Below are 19,976 nucleotides of genomic sequence, written 5' to 3'. Positions count from 1 at the left end.
AAATGACAAATACATCTTGTCTCTAAGGACCAAGCATTCTTGCCAGTGAAGGTTGCGAAACTCACCCTGGGCTGTGTTTTTATGGGGCAGAAATGCCAGAAAATGTCCCTGGTGACAGTGCCAGCCATCTTTGGTTCAGTCACTGAATCAGCGTGTCTGTGCAAGCCGGTGCTGTGGCCATCACAAGATCATGGGTGCCCTTTTCAGGAGACACAGATCAGTGTAAATCTGGCAATTACACACTGCCCATGAGGGCAGCGCGGTGGCACAATGGTTAGCACTGCTGCCTCACAGCACAAGGGACCCAGGTTCGATTCCGGCCTTGGGTCACTGTCTGTGCGGAGTCTGCACATTCTCCCTGTGTCTGCGTGGGTTTCCTCCGGGTGCCCTGGTTTCCTCTCACAGTGCAAAAGTGCACAGGTCAGGTGGATTGACCATTGCCCTTTAGTGTCCAAAGATGTGTAGGACAATCTTTTTCTCTTTACAAATCTATAGAAACTTTTACAGTGGGTTTTTAATGATCCCCGCAAGCTTACTTTTATACTCTATTTTTTGCTTCTTAATCAATCCCTTGGTCCTCCTTTGCTGAATTTTAAACTGCTCCCAATCCTCAGTCCTATTTTTTTGTCTTGCCAATTTGTATGCTTCTTCCTTAAATCTGATACTATCTCTAATTTCCCTTGTCAGCCTTGGTTTGGCCACAATTCCCTTACCACTCTCGTGTGAAACAGGAATAAACAACTTCTGGAGTTCACCTATTCGTTCTTTAAATGCCTGCCATTGCCTGTCCACTGTCTTTCCTTTCAGTAACGTTTCCCAGTCTGTCATGGCCAATTCATGCCTCATACCATCATAGAGATTCAGGACCTGGTCTCAGAATCAACAACATCACCTTGAGAAAGAATTCTACCATATTATGGTCACTCATCCCCAAGGGTTCTCTCACAACGAGATTGCCAACTAATCCTTTCTCATTGCACAACATCCAGTCCAAGATGACCTTGTCGATTCCTCAATGTATTGCTCCAGAAAACCAGCCCGTATGCACTCCAGAAATTCCCCCTCTATTGTACGGTGACTAATTTGATTCTCCCAATCTATATGCAGATTAAAGTCGCCCATAATCACAGATGTTCCTTTAACACATGCATCTCTGATTTCCTATCTAATGCTTTTCCCAACATTACCACTACAGTTTGGTGGTCTGTATACCACTCCTACCAATGTTTTTTTGCCTCTTGTTGTTTCTTAACTCAGTTGAATCCCCGATAACTATTGCAATCCCACATTTTTTACTCCTCCCCTCTGCAGCAGAACCAATCGTGGTGCAACGGATTTGACTGTTGCTGTTTTCCCCTGAAAGGCCACTCCCCTCAACACTATTCAAAGCGGTATATCTGTTTTGCAGGAGAATAGCCACAGGAGATTCCTGCACTGTCTGCCTAGCTCCCTTTCTCTGCCTGGTGGTCACCCATTCCTTCCTGCCTATAGAGGCGAAGCCTGTGGTGTGACCACCTCGCTATACGTGCTGTCCACTATACTCTCCACCTCGCTGATGCTCCACAGTGTCCCCAGCCGCCGCTCCAGCTCCGAAACACAGGCTTCCAGGAGCTGCAGCTGGAGACACCTCATGCACACATGCTGGCCCCAGGTACTGGAAATGTTCTCAGCCTCCCACATGGAGCATGAAGAGCAGACCATGGCTTGGAGCTCCCCTGTCATATCTTACCCCTTCAAATTAAACTTTTGAAAGATGTTTTGTTTCAGATTATATCCAATTCTCTAGGGCCATTCTTTCCTGTTCCTTGTTATTACCTAATATAACCCTTACAAACTATAAACCAGAGAGATTACCTCTGAGACTACAAGTGATAAAATTATTAAATACTTACCCGACCTGTATCTGCATACTAACTTTCTGCCGTAAAGTACCAGGACATCAGATCCCTTTGTATCTCAGGAGGTCTGAATGTTCTCCCTATTTAAATAAGATACTGCTTTTCCATTCTTCCTGTCAAGGTAGACACGTTCACATTTTCCCACACTATATTCCATCTGCCAGATTTTTGCCCACTCACTTAACCTATCTACAATCCCTTTGTACATTTTTAAATGGCACAATGGTTAGTCCTGTGACCTCACAGCTCTAGGGACCCAGATTCGAATCCAACCTCGGATGTCTGTCTGTGTGGCACCTCATCAAATGCCTCCTGGAAACCGAAGTACAGCACATCCTCAGGTTCCCAACTATCAGTCTAGTGAACCTCCGTTGCACTCCCTGTATGTCAAGTATATCCTTTCTTAGATAGCTATAGGTCAAAACTGAATGAAATACTTCAGGTGTGGCCATACCAAGGTCCTGAATAATTGCAGTAAGACATCCCTACTTCTGAACTCAAATCCTCTTGCAATGAAGTCCAAGATACCATTTGCCTTCCTAATTGCTGCACCTGCCTCTCCACTTCCATTGACCGGTGTACAAGAACACTCAGATCCCTTTGTACATCCACACCCCAATATATCACCATTTAAATAATACTCTTCCTTTCTGTTTTCCACACTGAAGTGTATAGCTTCACATTTAGCCATGTTGTTCTGCATGTGTTTTCCCACTCATTCAACTTGTCTAAATCACCTTGAAGCCTCTTTGCATCTTCCTCACAATTCTGCCCAGTTTTGTGTCGTCAGCATTATTTGGTTCCCTCATTCAGGTCAATTATATACATCGTGGACAGCTTGGGTCCAAGCTCTGATCCCTGCGGTACCCCATCAGTCATTGCGTGCCACTAGGAAAACTATCCATTTATTCCCATTCTCTGCTTCCTGTCTATAAACCAATTCATGGATCCATACCAATATGTTAACCGACTATTCCATGTGTTTTAATCTTGCCTACTAGTCTGTGATGAGGGATCTTTTCAAAAGCCTTCTAAATGTCCAAATACATCACAACCAATAGTTCTCCCTTATCTATTCTGCTGGTTACTTCTGCAAAAACCCCAGTAGATTTGTTAAGCATTTGCCTTTCGTAAACCCATGCTGGCTTTGTCCTATCCCGTTAATGCTTTCCAAATGTTCTGTTATCACGTCTTTCATAATAGACAGTAGCATTCTCCCCACTACTGATGTCAGGCTAACTGCTCTGTAATTCTTCCTTATTTCTTTGCCTCAAAATAAACGACGACCGTAATTGAAGTCTTACCTTTACTGTTCCTTATCTTGACTCAAACGGATTCTGCATCTTGATTTTTGGAACTAAGATCACCTGTCTCTATTGTGTTACTGACATCCTTAATTAACAGAATTTACCATTCCACCTTTTCCGAGCATCTTGTCCTTCTTAAATGTCATGTGTCCTTGAATATTCAGGTCCCAGCCTTTGTCATGCTGTAGCCATGTCTCAGTAATGGCTATCAGATCATAAATATTTATTTCTATTTGAGCTGACAATTCATCTGCTTTGTTATAAACGCCACCTGCATTCAGATACAGAGCCTTTCATTCTGTCTTGTCACCATTTCTGCAACCTCTGGCCTCATCTGCTTAAGTTTGAATGCTCTCTCCCTTCATGCCATGCTCTGATTATTATTTCTCTTATTGCTCCCTGGCTCTATCCTCGCTTTTTAACTGATCACATCTTCCCAAACTTAATCCCTTGGCCCCATTATTTAGTTTAAAGCCCTCTCTACTGCCCGGGTTATGTGACTTGCCAAAACACAGGTCCCAGTATGGTTTGGGTGAAGACTGACCCAATGGCCCAGTTCCCACTTTCCCCAGTACTGGTGTCAGTGCTCCTTGAGTCAAAACCCATTTCTTCCACACCAATTTTTGAGCTGTGTGTTCATCTCCCTAATCTTATTTACCCTGTGCCAAATTGCTCGTGGTTTAGATAAACCAGAGATTATTATATAGAAACATAGAAACTAGAAGCAGGAGGAGGCCATTCTGCCCTTCGCGCCTGCTCCACCATTCATTTTGATCATGGCTGATCACTAAATTCAATATCTTGATCCCCCTTCCCCCCATATCCCTTTATCCCTTTAGCCCCAAGAGCTATAATTTCTTCTTGAAATCAGACATTTTGGCCTCAACTACTTTCTGTGAAAGTGAATTCCACACATTCACCACCCTCTGGGTGAAGAAATTTCTCCTCACCTCAGTTCTAAAAGGTTTACCCCTTATCCTCAAACTATGACCCCTAGTTCTGGACTCCCCCACCATTTGGAACATTCTTTTTGAATCTACCTTGTCTGACCCTGTTAGAATTTTATAAGTTTCTATGAGATCCCCTCTTACTCTTCTAAACTCCAATGAATATAATCCTAACCGAATTAGTCTCTCCTCATATGACAGAGCTGCCATCCCAGGAATCAGCCTGGTAAACCTTCAATGCACTCCTTCTATAGCAAGGGCATCCTGCCTCAGATAAGGACACCAAATTTGCACACAATACTCCAGGTATGGCCTCACCAACGCCCTATACAATTGCAGCAAAACATCCCGATCCCTATACTCTGAAGTCCAACATATCAATTGCCTTGTCCTGCTTTTTAAGTTAGCCCCGAGCTGCCCATATTCCCCAAGCAGGACTTCCTTCCTAGCTCTACCTATGTTATTGGTACCTACATGGACCATAAGCACTGGATCCTCCACTTCGCACTGCACATTTCCCTCCAGTGTGGAGCAGATGTCCTGAACTCTCGCATCAAAAAAGCCCTATGTACTCTCACTCTTGGCTACAGAGAACAATGTCTACCCCCCTAACTATACTGTCTCCTACTACCTCTGCAATCCTATTTACTCCCACCCCCGCAACTTAGATAGCTTTCTGTACCATGGTCAGTTTGCTGAACCACCCGGCAGCCTCCACTTTTACCCATTCAGGTTGCAAGCACCTCGAACCTGTTGGACAATCAATTAGGGGAGGGGATGGCCTTGTGGTATATTCACTAGACTATTGATCCAGAAACTCAGCTAATGCTCTGGGGACCCGGGTTCGAATCCCACCAGGGCAGATAGTGGAATTTAAATTCAATAAAAAATATCTGGAATTAAAAATCTACTGATGACCATGAAACCATTGTCGGAAAAACCCATCAGGTTCACTAATGTCCTTTAGGGAAGGAAATATGCCATCCTTACCCGATCTGGCCTACATGTGACTCCAGAGCCACAGCAATATGGTTGACTCGCAACTACCCTCGGGTGACTAGGAATGGGCAATAAATGCTGTCCCAGTCAGCGACGTCCATGTTCCACCATTGAATTTAAAAAAAGAATTTTAAACAATGCTGAAGCTCCTCCACTTCTATCTCTGGATCCTCACACCTGCCCCACTCCTGTTTTTGACTACTGATTAAATCAGAACACCCTATTCTAAGACCCTCCTGGTATAAGGTGTCCAGAAAACATTCCCCCTCCCTGCTGTCTTGCAGTGTCTGCAGCTTGGCCTCCAGCTCAGTAACTCTAAAAGCCATTCAAGATGCAGACACTTACTACAGATGTGTTTTCCCTGGATTACACTGGTGGAGTAGAATCCCTGCAGTGGGAAAAGAAGTGATTCAGTCCATTGTGTCCGCAGCAACTTAACATCTTACCCAGGTACACAACCGCTCCTCCGCACCTCCCCATGCTCAGATACCCACCAGATCCCAGTAACTCCAAATCAATCTTGCCTACTCTGTCTCCATTCTCCCTATTCCTATCTATTCTCCCTCAGTGTGTCCGAACAGGCGCCGGAGTGTGGCGACTAGGGGATTTTCACTGTAACTTCATTGCAGTGTTAACGTAAGCCAACTTCTGACGCTAATAAATAAACTTTAAAAGACTTTACACACTAAGGGTCAATTTAGCATGGCCAATCCACCTAACCTGCACAGCATGGACTGTGGGAGGAAACCGCAGCCGGAGGAAATCTACGCAGACACAAGGAGAACGTGCAAACTCCACACAGACGGTCACCTAAGGCTGGAATTGAACCCAGGTCCCTGGAGCTGTGAGGCAGCAGTGCTAATCACTGTGCCATCGTGCCGAGAGAGAGAGAGAGAAGTGAGAGAAGAATATATTAATGTCACTGGGGCCTCTCCTATGGTCTGTGTGTCAGAGGTAGCTTGCTGTTTTATTAGCCATCTCTGTGCAATGGAAGGCCCTCAGGTATGCAGCTCACGACTGTAAATCTCACACCTGGGATTTGTCCAAGGTTGACATCTTTGACAACCAACCTTAGCTCAGCCGTTGTCAGGTCAAGTCACAAACACTGATCTGTCATCCATTTTTGTCTGACTTGTGTTCTGTGATGTGCTATAGAATGTTTCGCTTTGTTGAAGACCCTCTATAAATGTATGCCTTTGTCACTTACTGTGGCGCACACACAATTTACTCAAAAATGTGGAATCCTTTCACTTTAGTAATGTCCTGTTGGAAGTTGATGAGTACGACCTTATCAACATAATATTGTTTTCTTCATGAAGAACAGGGTTTTTTGGAGCAATTTTCTTTGCTGTTTAACCAGCTTAGCAACTCTTTTTTTCAGAGCCGGAATCCAAGAACAACTTGTCCATGAGCATAGAATTTTATATGTTTTATTTTCCCTAGGACCTGAATGTCTTGGCCTCGTTTGGGGTAGAGATTGCCTGGGACTGAATAATTGAAGAAATCATTCAGTGAATTTTTTTTTATTCATTCATGGAACATGGGTGTCACTGGTTGGCTTACATTTATTGCCCCTTCCTCATTGCCCTTGAGAAGGTGGTGGTGACAACTGAGTGGCTATCTCAACCATTTCAGAGGGCAGTTGAGAGTCAACCACATTGCTGTGGCTCTGGAGTCACATGTAAGCCAGACCAGGTAAGAACAGCAGATTTCCCTCTCTAAAGGACATTAGTGAAGAAGATGGTTTTTTCCGACAATCGATAATGGTTACATGGTCATCAGTAGATTCTTTATTCCAGATTTTTAAAATTGAATCCACCCTTTGCCATGACGGGATTCGAACCCAGGTCCCCAGAACATTAGTTGAGCTTCTGGATTAATACTTGAGCGATAATATCACTAGACCATGCCTCCCATGATGCCTGGTGACACTTCTGCTTGAGTTATGGGTTCCCACCAACCACATTATCTGTACCTTTTAAGACCTGGCTGGCTGTAGAGATTTGCATTCTAATTAGTATTCTGTAACTTGATTTCTGTGTCTGTGCACTGTTGGAGAACAGAGACCACTCCATCTGACGAAGGAGCAGCAAGCTCCGAAAGCTTATGGTATTTGCTACCAAATAAACCTGTTGGACTTTAACCTGGTGTTGTGAGACTTCTTACTGAGTTATGGGTGGCCAACCCTCCAGTATTGTCCCTGAGTATCCAGGGGCTAAGCAATGGTTCACTGTGATTTAGTTGGTAGCACTCTTACCATTGAGTTAGGAGGTTCCAGGTTCAAGTCCCACTCTGGGGCTTGAGTACAAAAAGCAATGCTGACTCTCCAGCATTGAGGGAGTGTTGCACTGCCAGAAGTGCTGTCCTTTGAATGAGATAGATGGGCATGCCCCCATCTGCCTGCTCAGGTGGTTGTAAAAGATCCTTTGGAGCTATTGTGAAGAAGAGCAGGGACATTACGCCTCACAGCACCATGGACCCGGGTTCAATTCCTGGTTCGGGTCACTGTCTGTGTGATGTTTGCACATTCTTCCAAATCTGCGTGGGGTTCCTCCGGGTGCTCCGGTTTCCTTCCACAGTCCAAAGATGTGCAGGTTAGGTGGATTGGCCGTGCTAAATTGACCCGAGTGTCAGTGGGAATGGCAGGGTAAATATGTGGGGTTATGGGAATAGGGGTGGGATTGTGGTCGGTGCAGACTTTATGGGCTGAATGGCCTCCTTCTGCACTGTAGGGTTCTATGATTACCCCAGGTGTCCTGTCCAATACTTTTTCTCTCAATCAACATCAGAGAAGACAGGTTCTCTCGTTATTTTCACATTTGTGGGAGCTTACTTCACACTAATTGGCTGCTGTGTTTCCTACTTTACAATGGTGATTACACTTCAAGAGTATTTCATTGGTTGTGAGATGTCTGGTGGTCATGAAAAAACGCTATATAAATGCAAGCCATTTTTTTGGACATTGATGCGAACAACACTTACGTCGGACAAAAATTGCTGCTTTTTTTGCCTCCTTGAACAATTATGTACATTGGGCATTAAAAATATTCCAAGCCTGGGGTTGTGGGAAAAATGGGAGGGGAGGGGGCTCAGTGATAGGAAGGATGGGTTAGAGGTGTATGGCCATGCAATGAAATGTCCAGGAGTGCAGCCAATCAAAGTTGGTAACCAGGTGGCCCCCAGGACAATTTAGCAATGATGAATTCAGGGCTTCCCATAACCTATTCAACTATCTCCTGGTGCTAACCCGTGCTGTTCTCTGAAAGTGGACTCAACATGGATCAATTCTGCTGGGTCCAGATCTGCTACTTCATGTCGAAAGAGCCATTTGACACACTGCCCACAATCCAGGCTTGCCTTTTGATTTGATTTATTATTGTCACATGTCCTGGGATACGGTGAGAAGTATTGTTTGTTGCGCGCTATACAGACAAAGCATACAATTCATAGAGAAGGAAAGGAGAGAGTGCAGAATGTACTGTTACAGTCATAGCTAAGGTGTAGAGAAAGATCAACTTAATGAGAGGTAGGTCCATGCAAAAGTCTGACAGCAGCAGGGAAGAAGCTATTCTTGAGTCGGTTGGTACGTGCCCTCAGACTTTTGTATTTGCTTTGCCAGTGTGAACATCTCACCACAGCAACTGGTGGAATTTAAAAGAGTGGTACAGTGACACAGCGGTCAGCACTGCCAGCTCACAGCACCAGGGACCCGGGTTCAATTCCGGCCTCGGGGGACTGTGGAGTTTGCACGTTCTCCCCATGTCTGCGTGGGTTTCCTTCGGGTGCTCCGGTTTCCTCCCACAGTCCAAAGATGTGTAGGTGAGGTTGATTGCCCATGCTAAATTTCCCCCTAGTGTTGGAGGATTAGCAGGGTAAATATGTGGGGTTATGGGGATAGAGCCTGGCTGGGGTCGTTGTCGGTGCAGACTCGATGGGCTGAGTGGTCTCTTTCTGCACTGCAGGGAGCCTATGGTTCTATTCTATGAATTTCTCAGCTCGGGAGTTCTGAGGCAGCGACAGGAAGCAAAAGGGGTTGTTGTTACCATCTTCATCTTATGATGGACATGTGGTGTGGGGCGGGGGGAGAAGTCACAAGTGTGGGATGAAGATAAGGAGGATAAAATGGGGGGCTTCTTATCAGCCACTAACATTGGAGACATAGACGAAGGGGGCCACCCAATGAGAAAGGGCAATGACTTGATTGCTCTTATCAGTGATGCATCAGAAGTGAGAGGGGAATAAAGTGTTTCAATGTGTCCAGGTTTTGGCAGATTCCGCCCCCATCCCCCCCCCGATGTGATGTGCACTGAGGCTTGGGGGCTGGTCTGAGAAGGTTCATCACACTGTTCCCAAGTGCCCAGAGCTGCTTTAACCCAGGCGAGGGAGGGGGTGGACACAAAACCATTTGAATTCCCCACAGGCTTGAAGCTTTTTGAAGAATCTCAGGCATGAGTTATTGTGCAGGTGTCCAAGCTTCTGTGGACAGGTAAGAATTCCTGAGGACATTCACGGGGGGGCGGGTGGGGGGGGGGGGGGGGGGGGTGGTGGGAGGGAGGGCAGAGGGGGGGCAGTTTTGTCTATTCTGGTGCACTGGATTTGTGTATTTTCCAGCCGTTCGGGCTTGAAAAAAAAATCAGCGAGGGCTGGAGTCAACGGATCTAGATTTTATATCCCCCAGAGAAACAACATGAATACAGAGAGAATTAAAGTCAGGCTTCACCGAACAGAAAGTGCCTGCTGAACAAGATTGGATTTGATCCTTTGCAGCAGATTTCCCGGGGTTTTTAGAAGGAGAGGAGGAGGGGGGGTCGGGGGTGGGTGGTGGTTGTGGAGGAACAAGAGGCACCAGAGAGAGAGCAATAAGAAAGTGGCAGCTTGTGGAGGGGCGGAGGGTTGGAAATGACAAGCGAATGATCAGCTGCTCGCCTCACTTCTGGCAGCGGTGAGGAAGTCACTGCTCTCTCTCTCTCTCTCTCTCCCTGTGCATTTTACTGTTCTGTCTGGCTCCTTTACAATGGTTTCTGTCATTTCCGAGCTGGATTCGCTGGACAGCTGGAAAGTTCTAAGGTAAGCTCCAGAGTTTGTGCTGATTATTGTCCACAATCTTTCTGCTGTGCCCCATGTCAAAGAAAACTCGTTGCGGCCGTTTCAGTTCAACCAGAAGCTTCTACAACTGGAGTCTCTCTCTCACACATATCTTTCCCTCCTTCCTCCCCCGCCCCTCTCACATCTCTCTCTCCTTCCCCCCTCTCTCTCTCTCTCACATCCCTCCTTTTTCTCCCCTCTCTCGGCCCTCTCTCTCCTTCTCTCCCTCCCCTATCTTTTCTCTCTCTCCCTCCTCTCTCTCTCACACTCTCTCCCTCCCTTATTTTTCCTCTTCTCTCTCTCCCTTCCTCTCTCTCTCCCTTCCTCTCTCTCTCCCTCCTCTTCCCCACTCTCTCATTCTCATATACTCATACACACACACCCTCCCTCTCGCTCTCTCCCTCCCCTATTTTCCCTCCTCTCTGCCCCCTTCCCTTTCACGCTCTCATATACTCATACGCACTCACTCACTCTCCCTTTCCTCTCTCTCTCTCTCTCACTTTCTCTCCCTCCCTCTTTTCTCCTCTCACACTTAAGACACCCACCCTCTCCTCTTTCCTTTGTGCTTTTCTATCCCTCCCTCTTTTCCCCCTCTCCTAACCGCTTCCTCTCTCTCACCCTTTCCCCTTTCTTTTCTCTCTCTCTCTTCCTCCCTCTCTCTCCCTTTCCCCTCTTTCACACATCTGCACACTCACTCCCTCTCTCTCCCCCCCTTTTCTCTCTCTCTCGTACTGCTTCCACTCTCACACTTAACGCACACCCCCTTTTCTGTTCTCTCCCTCTTTTTCTCTCTCTCTCCTTTTCCCCGCTCTCTCTCACACATGTGCACACTCACTCCCTCCCTCTCTCCCTCTTTTCTTCTCTCTCTGCTCCCTCATGCAGTGAAAGGCTGCTTTCTCAATGTAATAAGATCCCCCGGCAGACTTGGAAAGCTTTTTGAGTTTGGCTGACATTCAGAAAAGCCCCAGAGAATGTTTCTCATTTCTTGAAAAAAATGAAGTGCTGCAGGTTATTATTTGGAGTGCTTGATTTCATTGTGTGTGTGTCTTTAACGCAAATAGATCAGTTTGATTGGGATTAAAAAGAGTGGTACAAGTGGACAGGGTGACATTTTTTTTTGTAACTTTTTTTCTCGGCCTGACTGTCTGATTTGGATGGATTTTCAGTTTGTGGGGGAGGTGGAGACATTCTCTCTGTGATGAATGAGGATACTCAGTAGTATTGTTTCCCCCCCCCTCCCCCCCAGGGCATTATCTGTACAGGGTGCAGGTCAGAATTAACATGGGGAGGCAGGCAGACTTGGCCGGGGGGAGGTGGGGCGGGGGGGGGGGGGGGGGGGGTGATAATCTTGAAACAAAGAACCAGCTTCTGCCTGCAATAAATTTAAGGCTTTTGTTCCTGTTATGTTGAGCACTTGTGTTACTTTACCATGGGAGGCCTTTCCTGCTGCGGAGATTCTTCAACGCGCTGGTGTGGTTTCTAGATCCCCCCATTTTTAATTTATTTTTAAGGCAGTGGTTAATTTGTACAAACTCTCAGCGCGGGACTGTGAGTTTTTTGACAGAACTGACAGCATCCGAGAGATCCGAGGCGTGGTCTTTACAGGTACAAGTCATGTTCCAGATAAAAGCAAAATACTGCGGATGCTTGAATCTGAAACAAGTTAAGTTTGGGTTTATTTATTAATGTCACACGCAGGCTTACATTAACGCTGCAGTGAAGTCACTGTAAAAATCCCCTCGTCGCCACACTCCGGCGCCCGTTCAGGTACACGGAGGGAGAATTTAGCATGGCCACTAAGGAGAAATTTCTTCACGCAGGGGGTGGTGAATGTGTGGAATTCACCCCCACAGAATGTAGATGAGGCCAAAATGTTGTGTGAATTCAAGAATAAATTAGATATAGCTCTTGGGGCTAAAGGGATCTGAGGGAAGAGGGAATCAGGATATTGAATTCGATGATCAGCCATGATTGAAATGAATGGCAAGCAGCCTTGAAGGGCCGAATGGCCTACTCCTTCTTCTTGTAACTATGTTTCAATGCACCTAACCAGCACATCTTTGGACTGTTGGATGAAAGCGGGTGCAGAAAAGATTTACCGGGGTGTTGCCTGGTATGGAGGGCATTAGCTCTGAGCAGAGGTTGGAGAAACTTGGTTTGTTCTCACTGGAGCGACGGAGGTTGAGGGGAGACCTGATAGAAGTCTACAAGATTATGAGAGGCATGGACAGAGTGGATAGTCAGAAGCTTTTTCCCAGGGTGGAAGAGTCAATTTCTAGGGGGCATAGGTTTAAGGTGCGAGGGACAAGTTTTAAAAGAGATGTACGAGGCAGATTTTTTACACAGAGAGTGGTGGGTGTGTGGTGAACCATCGTTGGTTCCCACTGTGGGGTTGTTCTAATGTTGTTGTTGGGCTAGGGTGGGATTAATACACCTGTGGTTGTTACTGTTGTGGCACATCCCAGTCGGGCTCCGCCTCCTGGGAGAGGTATAAGACCCCCTGCTCGGGCGAGACCTCGTCAGTCTGGGGTGGTGTACTTACGTTCTAGTAGTTCCATTGTTAGGCAATAAAAGCCTTCAGTTACCGAAGCCTTGTGTCTTGAGTTCGATTGACGCGCATCAGGGTGCCTGGAACTCGCTGCTGGAGGAGGTAGTGGAAGCGGATACGGTAGTGACTTTTAAGGGGCGTCTTGACAAGTATATGAATGAGATGGGAATGGAGGGATATCGTCCCCGGAAGCGTAGGGGGTTTTAGTTCAGTCTGGCAGCATGGTCGGTGCAGGCTTGGAGGGCTGAAGGGCCTGTTCCTGTGCTGTAATTTTCTTTGTTCTTTGTTCACCCAGAGGAAACACATGCAGACACAAAGCGAATGTGAAAACTCCACCCAGACAGTGACCCAAGCCGGGAATCGAACCCGGGCCCTTGTTGGGGGTTACTGGTATCAGGCAGAGGGTGGGCCAAGGTAAAGATGCTCTGTTAGAGAGTTGTTGCGGGCTCGATGGGCCAAATGGCCTCCTTCTGCTCTGTAGGGATTCTATGAATCTATGATTCTGAGCTCAAGCCTTGGAGTGGGATTGAGGGAGGAGTGCTGCTGCGTTCCTGGTGAAAGCCATCTCCAGGGATTCTGAAAGATTGCCAGCACAACTCATTGTAATGTCATTTACAACACACACGTGCTGTTTTTGCATCTATTATAGGAAGAATATAATGACTTTCAGGAAGTGTTTTAAAGCCACTACAGCATTTGTGAAGTCACGTTTGTAATGTGGGAAACACAGCAACCAATTCCCCCCCCCCCCCCCCCCCCCGAGCGGCATGTTTTGTGAAGGCAGCCTGCCATTGGCTGATGGCAGGATCTGCTGATCCCATCATGGTCAGCAGTTGTTTGCAACCTCCATTGCTGGGGAGCCTGTGATGGGCGGGTGGGGGGTGGAGGGGGGGTTTCATCATCAGCAGGACCGGAAGATCCCACCAGTGGGAACGGTCACACAATTTCAACACTGGCGTCCAGCCAGGGCACCAGGGGGAGCTCCCCTGCTGTTTCAGATCGTGCCTTGGGATCTTTTGCATCCACCTCAGACGGCAGACAGGGGGCTCGATTTTACCATCAAGTTGCGCCTGTTTTTGGGCACGGAAACTTGGTAAAGTCGGGCATGAAGTGAGTAGCGCGATCCGTGCCCACCTCCGTGCCTGTTCCCCCCGCTTACCAAGGCCCAAAAATGGCCACGTACGGGACCGTGCCCAAAATGGGCGCAGCGGCCATTTAAATGTTCATCCAGTTCGCCCATCCAGATTCGGCGCAAAACAGACACGCTCCACAAAAGTCCAATTCTGGCACTCCGGCTAGTGAGGAGGTAAGTGCTGAGCATCTGATGGGCTCCCTGCTTCAGATCGGTGCGGGGGAGGGGGGGGAGGGGGGGGGCCGCTGCCACTCTGTCTGTGATCAATGAGAGGGAAAGGGAGGCCCGCTGCCATTCTGCCTGAGATTGGTGAGGGGGAAAGGGGCCTCAATCGGTCTGAGTGGCGGGTGGGTAGGGGGGTTAAGGGGGTCAGTAATGTTGTGGGGGTGGGGCAATGTCTGTGGGGGCCAAGGAGAGACATTAGCCAGCCCAGGAGTGATGTGGCAGGGGAGTCGCATTCTATCACTCTTCTGCGCACGCGCAGTTGGAGGCGCCGATCGGAGCTGCAGAGTTTCGGGCGCGTTAAGCCCCGCCCACAGGCTTCTGCAGTGCGATTCGGAATTGCTGATATTTTTTCAGGCAGAGTGCGTATGGGAGTGCCTCAGAACGGGTCTAAAAGTCGGGTCTGAAACACTCCCAGTTTCAAGTCTGTCCAGCACTTCGAATCAAAATGGTGAAATAGGGACCAGGGTCTCTGTTTAACCTCCCACCCAGAAGCTGACAGTCCAGCACAGTTTCAATTACAACGTTGGAAAAAATTCCAAACATTGAGTCAATCTCCATTCCGAGAATCCCTACAGTGCAGAAAGAGGCCATTCAGCCCATTAAGTCTGCACTGACTCTGCCCCCACCTCAGACCCAAGTCCATGCGTTTATCCCACTATTCCCCTAACCTATACATCTTTGGACATGAATGGGAAATTTACCAGGCCAATCCAACTAACCCTCACGTCAGTCTGTGGGAGGAATCCAGAACACCCAGAGGAAACCCACACCAACACAGGGAGAATGTCCACAGTCACCCAAGGCTGGAATCGAACCCAGGTCCCTGGCGTTGTGAGGTAACAGTGCTAACCATTGTGCCACTGTGCCACCCTTTCTAAAGTTACAAAGGCAACGCACAGTATGGTTAGGGCAAGCCCTTAATCCATCTCCTTCCTTTCTCTGAAAGCAATTCAAATTCAAATTGAATTTAATTCATGGTCCCCACAAGAGAGTCAAACAAGATCCAAGCTGACATGAAACGGCATCGCACCCAATCATGGGCTTGATCTGATGCTTGATCTTAGCCAGAAGGCCTAGAAGCTGCTTTAATCATTGTGTTTCTAAAAATAAACAATCAGTCCTGGTATTTAGTTTTAGCCGTCCTTGAATTTTTGGCCTCTCTTGAAATCTTTGCCACAGAATGTTGATCAAGATGCAAGAAACAGCCAATTTGCTTTCATTGGAACCGAAGCTGTTGATTTTTGTGGGGTTTTGGGGTTAATCCACCAAACCCATTCTCCAAGCGATAGGGAGGCGATGGCCTAATGGTATTATCGCTAGACTATTAACCCAGAAACTCAACTAATGTTCTGGGGACCCGGGTGTGAATCCCATCACAGCAGATGGTGGAATTTGAATTCAAGAAAAAAATCTGGAATTAAGAATCTACTGATGACCATGAAACCATTGTCAAATATTGGAAAAACCCATCTGGTTCATTAATGTCCCTTAGGGAAGGAAATCTGCCGTCCTTACCTGGTCTGGCCTACATGTGACTCCAGATCCACAGCAATGCGATTGACTCTCAACTGCCCTCCAAGGGCAATTGAGGATTGGCAATAAATGTTGGCCAGCCAGCGATGCCCATGTCCCATGAATGAATAAAAAATAAAGCAGGAAGCTACGAGCATGGGGAGAGTGGGGTTGAAGAATCTTCACAATGGTCTTGCCGAAATTCTATTTTTTTCCCCCTTCTGCTGACAGTAAGGTTGGTGCATTTGCCCACTGCCTTCACATACAGGTTCCCGTCAAATGCTGAAGAATTGGTAGGCCTGGTTTTTGCCCCATTTGTCCTCAAGTTTCCCTATTAACTCTTCCCTCCCCCCTCCCTCAGGTCTTCTCTCATTCCCTCTTCACTTACTGAGGTATATACGGTTCCTTGCTGCATAGGCCTCCTGAGCTTATCAAGGAGTTCCAAATGCATTTTTAACACAGGAGACAGAGAAAGGAGACAGGATGCTCTTTGGGCCTTAAGCAACGAATGACATTAAAGTAGCTATTTTGTTTCACGCTTAAATGATATTTTTCCATTCAGTTTTTTACCAATTCATGTGATGTGGGCATAACTGGCTTGGCTGCCATTTATTGTTTATCCCCAGTTGCCCTTGAGAAGGTAACATAGCAACATGGAAAATAGAAGAATGAGTAGGCCACTCAGTATTAATGAGCCATCACCACGAACTTCTGCAGTCATTGTGGTGTATGTACACCCACAGTGCTGTTCAGGAGGGAATTCTGGGATTTTGACCCAGAGACAGTGAAGGAACGGCGATGTATTTCCAAGTCAGGTTGATGCATGATCCTTGAAGGGAACTATTCTGTTAGTTCTATTAGTTGTGGTTTCCATGCACCTGCTGCCCTTGACCTTTACTGGTAGAGATTATGGGTTGGACATTCTGAAAGACATGATGTGGAGATGCCGGCGTTGGACTGGGGTGGGCACACTAAGAAGTCTCACAACACCAGGTTAAAGTCCAACAGGTTTATTTGGAACCACGAGCTTTCGGAGCGCCGCTCCTTCATCAGGTGAGTCAAAGCTGATGAAGGAGCATAATTCAGAAAAACGTGCTGGTTGACCCGAACAGGCGCCGGATTGTGGCGACTAGGGGAATTTCACTGTAACTTCATTGCAGTGTTAATGTAAGCCTTACTTGTGACTAATAAATAAACTTTGCTGTTGAAATGCATCTTGTATATTGTATGGACTTTTGCTGCCAATGGTGTGAATGATTAAGATGGTGGGTCACAGGTCAAGCAAGATACTTTCTCCTGCGTTGATGTCAAAGCTTCTTGAGTGTTGTTAGAACTGCACTCGTCCAGACAAGTGGAGAGATTCTATCACACTCGAGGGAGTGTAGGGAGTCAGGTGCCTTCTTTATAGAAACAGAGAAAATAGGAGCAGGAGTAGGCCATTCGGCCCTTCGAGCTTGCACCACCATTCAATATGATCATGGTTGATCATGCACTTTCAGTATCCCACTCCCGCTTTCTCTCCATACCCCTTGATGCCTTTAGCCACATGGACCACATCCAGCTCTCTCTTGAACATATCTAACAAACTGGCCCCAACAGCTTTCTGTGGTAGGTAGAGAATTCCACAGGTTCACAACTCTCTGAGTGAAGAAGTTTTTCCTCATCTCAGTCCTGAATGGCTTACCCCTTATTCTTAGACTGTGACCCCTAGTTCTGGACTTCCCCAACATCGGGAACATTCTTCCCGCATCTAGCCTGTCTCGTTCCATCAGGATTTTATATGTTTCTATGAGATCCCCTCTCATTCTCCTAAATTCCAATGAGTACAAGCCCAGTCGATCCAGTCTCTCTTCATATGTCAGTCCTGCCGTTCCAGGAATCTGTCTGGTGAACCTTCACTGGACTCATTCAATAACAAGAATGTCTTTCCTCAGAGTAGGAGACCAAAACTACACACAATACTCAAGGTGTGGCCTCACCAAGTCCCTGTACAACTGCAGCAAGACATCCTTACTCCTATACTCAAATCCTCTTGCTATGAAGACCATGCTATTAGTTTTCCTCACCACCTGCTGTATCTGCATGCCAACCTTCAGCGACAGTTCCACCATGACGTTGCACTTCCCCTTTTCCTAAACTGCCACCATTGAGATAATAATCTTCCTTCCTGTTTTGGCCACCAAAGTGAATAACCTCACACTTTATCCACATTGTATTGCATTCGCCAAGTATTTGCCCACTCAGTCAGCCTGTCCAAGTCTGCAGTCTCTCAGCATCCTCAGAGGAACTGAGAGAACCACCACACGACCAGCAAACCACCCCCATTTCCTTTAATCTACACCCAAATTGTGGAATTTCCACAGCAACTGCATTGAAATAGCACCTTTAATGTAGTAAAGCGTCAGCACTTTCAGCATTGAGCCACTTGAGGAGACCACAAGCTTGGTCCAGGAGGTGGGTTTGAAGGAGCGTTGTAAAGGAGGAGAGTGATGTGGAGATTGGGAGGGGTTGAGGAAGGGAATACCTGAGTTTAAGGGATGAATAATTGAAAATTAGGGATCTTCAGAGCAGACGATGTGCAAAATATGGCACTGTGGATATCTGAGGGCTGGAGATGACTGTGACAGGGAGGCAGTGAGGTCACGGATGGAATTAAACATCAGGATGAAAATGTTAGTGTGGGGGTGGTTTATCTGAGGGTCAGTAAGTACAGCAGTGATGGGCGAATGGAACATGGTGTGAATTTGGAAGTGAACAGCAGAATTTTGGATGATCTTACAGATGATGGAAGGTGGAATAATAATTATTGGAGCCAAGATTTCACCTTCTCCCTCCCACTATCTCCCCCGCTCTCGTTCTCAGCTTTCCCTCATTCTCTCTCCACCGTTGACTTGCGCTCTTTCTTTCGTCTTTCTCTCATTCGCACTCACTCGTTCACTCGCTCTCTCCCTCTCGCCCTCTCCCTCTCGTTCTCCCTCTCCCTCCCTCTCGCTCTCCCTCTCTCCCTCTCTCTCCCTCTCTCTCTCCCTCTCTCGCCCTCTCTCGCCCTCTCTCTCCCTCTCTCGCCCTCTCTCTCTCCCTCTCTCGCCCTCTCTCTCTCTCCCTCTCTCGCCCTCTCTCTCTCTCCCTCTCTCGCCCTCTCTCTCTCTCTACCTCTCGCCCTCTCGCCCCCTCTCGCCCCTCTCGCCCCCTCTCGCCCTCTCTCGCCCTCTCTCTCCCTCTCTCGCCCTCTCTCTCTCCCTCTCTCTCTCCCTCTCTCGCTCCCTCTCTCTCCCTCTCTCTCCCTCTCTCTCTCCCTCTCTCTCCCTCTCTCACCCTCTCTCTCACCCTCTCTCTCACCCACTCTCTCACCCACTCTCTCACCCTCTCTCTCACCCTCTCACCCTCTCTCTCCCTCTCTCTCTCCCTCTCTCTCTCACCCTCTCTCTCTCCTCGTTCTCTCCCTCTCGCTCTCTCCCTCTCTTTCTCCCCCTCTCGCCGTCTCTCTCCCTCTCTCGCCCTTTCCCGCCCTCTCTCTTGCCCTCTCTCTTGCCCTCTCTCTCTCCCTCTCTCGCTCTTGCTCTCTCCCCCTCTCGCTCTCTCCCCCTCTCGCTCTCTCCCCCTCTCGCTCTCTGCCCCTCTCGCTCTCTCCCCCTCTCGCTCTCTCCCCCTCTCGCTCTCTCCCCCTCTCGCTCTCTCCCCCTCTCGCTCTCTCCCCCTCTCGCTCTCTCCCCCTCTCGCTCTCTCCCCCTCTCGCTCTCTCCCCCTCTCGCTCTCTCCCCCTCTCTCCCCCTCTCGCTCTCTCCCCCTCTCGCTCTCTCCCCCTCTCGCTCTCTCGCCCTCTCGCCTCTCTCTGTCCCTCGCCCCCTCTCTCTCTCCCTCGCCCCTTCTCTCTCTCCCTCGCCCTCTCTCTCCCCCTCGCCCCCTCTCTCCCCCTCGCCCCCTCTCTCCCCCTCGCCCCCTCTCTCCCCCTCGCGCCCTCTCTCCCCCTCGCCCGCCCTCTCTCCCCCTCGCCCGCCCTCTCTCCCCCTCGCCCGCCCTCTCTCCCCTCGCCCGCCCTCTCTCCCCCTCGCCCGCCCTCTCTCCCCCTCGCCCGCCCTCTCTCCCCCTCGCCCGCCCTCCCTCTCGCCCTCCCTCCCTCTCGCCCTCTCTCCCTCTCGCCCTCTCTCCCTCTCGCCCTCTCTCCCTCTCTCCCTCTCTCCCTCTCGCCCTCTCTCTCTCTCGCCCTCTCTCTCTCTCGCCCTCTCTCTCTCTCGCCCTCTCTCTCTCTCGCCCTCTCTCTCTCTCGCCCTCTCTCTCTCTCGCCCGCTCTCTCTCTCGCCCGCTCTCTCTCTCGCCCGCTCT

General features: G+C 48.3%; 1 protein-coding gene across 21 annotated transcripts in view; it reads left to right on the top strand.

Moving 5' to 3' along the window:
• celf2 (cugbp, Elav-like family member 2) overlaps positions 1 to 19,976 on the top strand; it is a 972,609-nt gene that overhangs the window by 345,624 nt on the left and 607,009 nt on the right. For 11 of the 21 annotated variants that reach the window (XM_078235909.1, XM_078235900.1, XM_078235872.1 and 8 more), the window contains exon 1: positions 10,040 to 10,218. The exons of 2 other annotated variants lie outside the window; for them this stretch is intronic. In XM_078235909.1, the coding sequence (XP_078092035.1) occupies positions 10,166 to 10,218 (53 nt within the window). In that variant the 5' untranslated portion in view covers positions 10,040 to 10,165. Of the gene's footprint in view, positions 1 to 9,459; positions 9,638 to 9,961; positions 10,219 to 19,976 lie in introns of those variants that run through there. 8 more of the 21 variants (XM_078235892.1, XM_078235875.1, XM_078235887.1 and 5 more) reach the window with 3 other exon arrangements.

The sequence above is a fragment of the Mustelus asterias genome, chromosome 19, assembly GCF_964213995.1.
Source record: "Mustelus asterias chromosome 19, sMusAst1.hap1.1, whole genome shotgun sequence".
In the NCBI taxonomy this organism is placed as follows: domain Eukaryota; kingdom Metazoa; phylum Chordata; class Chondrichthyes; order Carcharhiniformes; family Triakidae; genus Mustelus; species Mustelus asterias.
The sequence above is the reverse complement of the archived record's forward strand: the minus strand, read 5'-3'. Positions and strand labels throughout refer to the sequence as shown.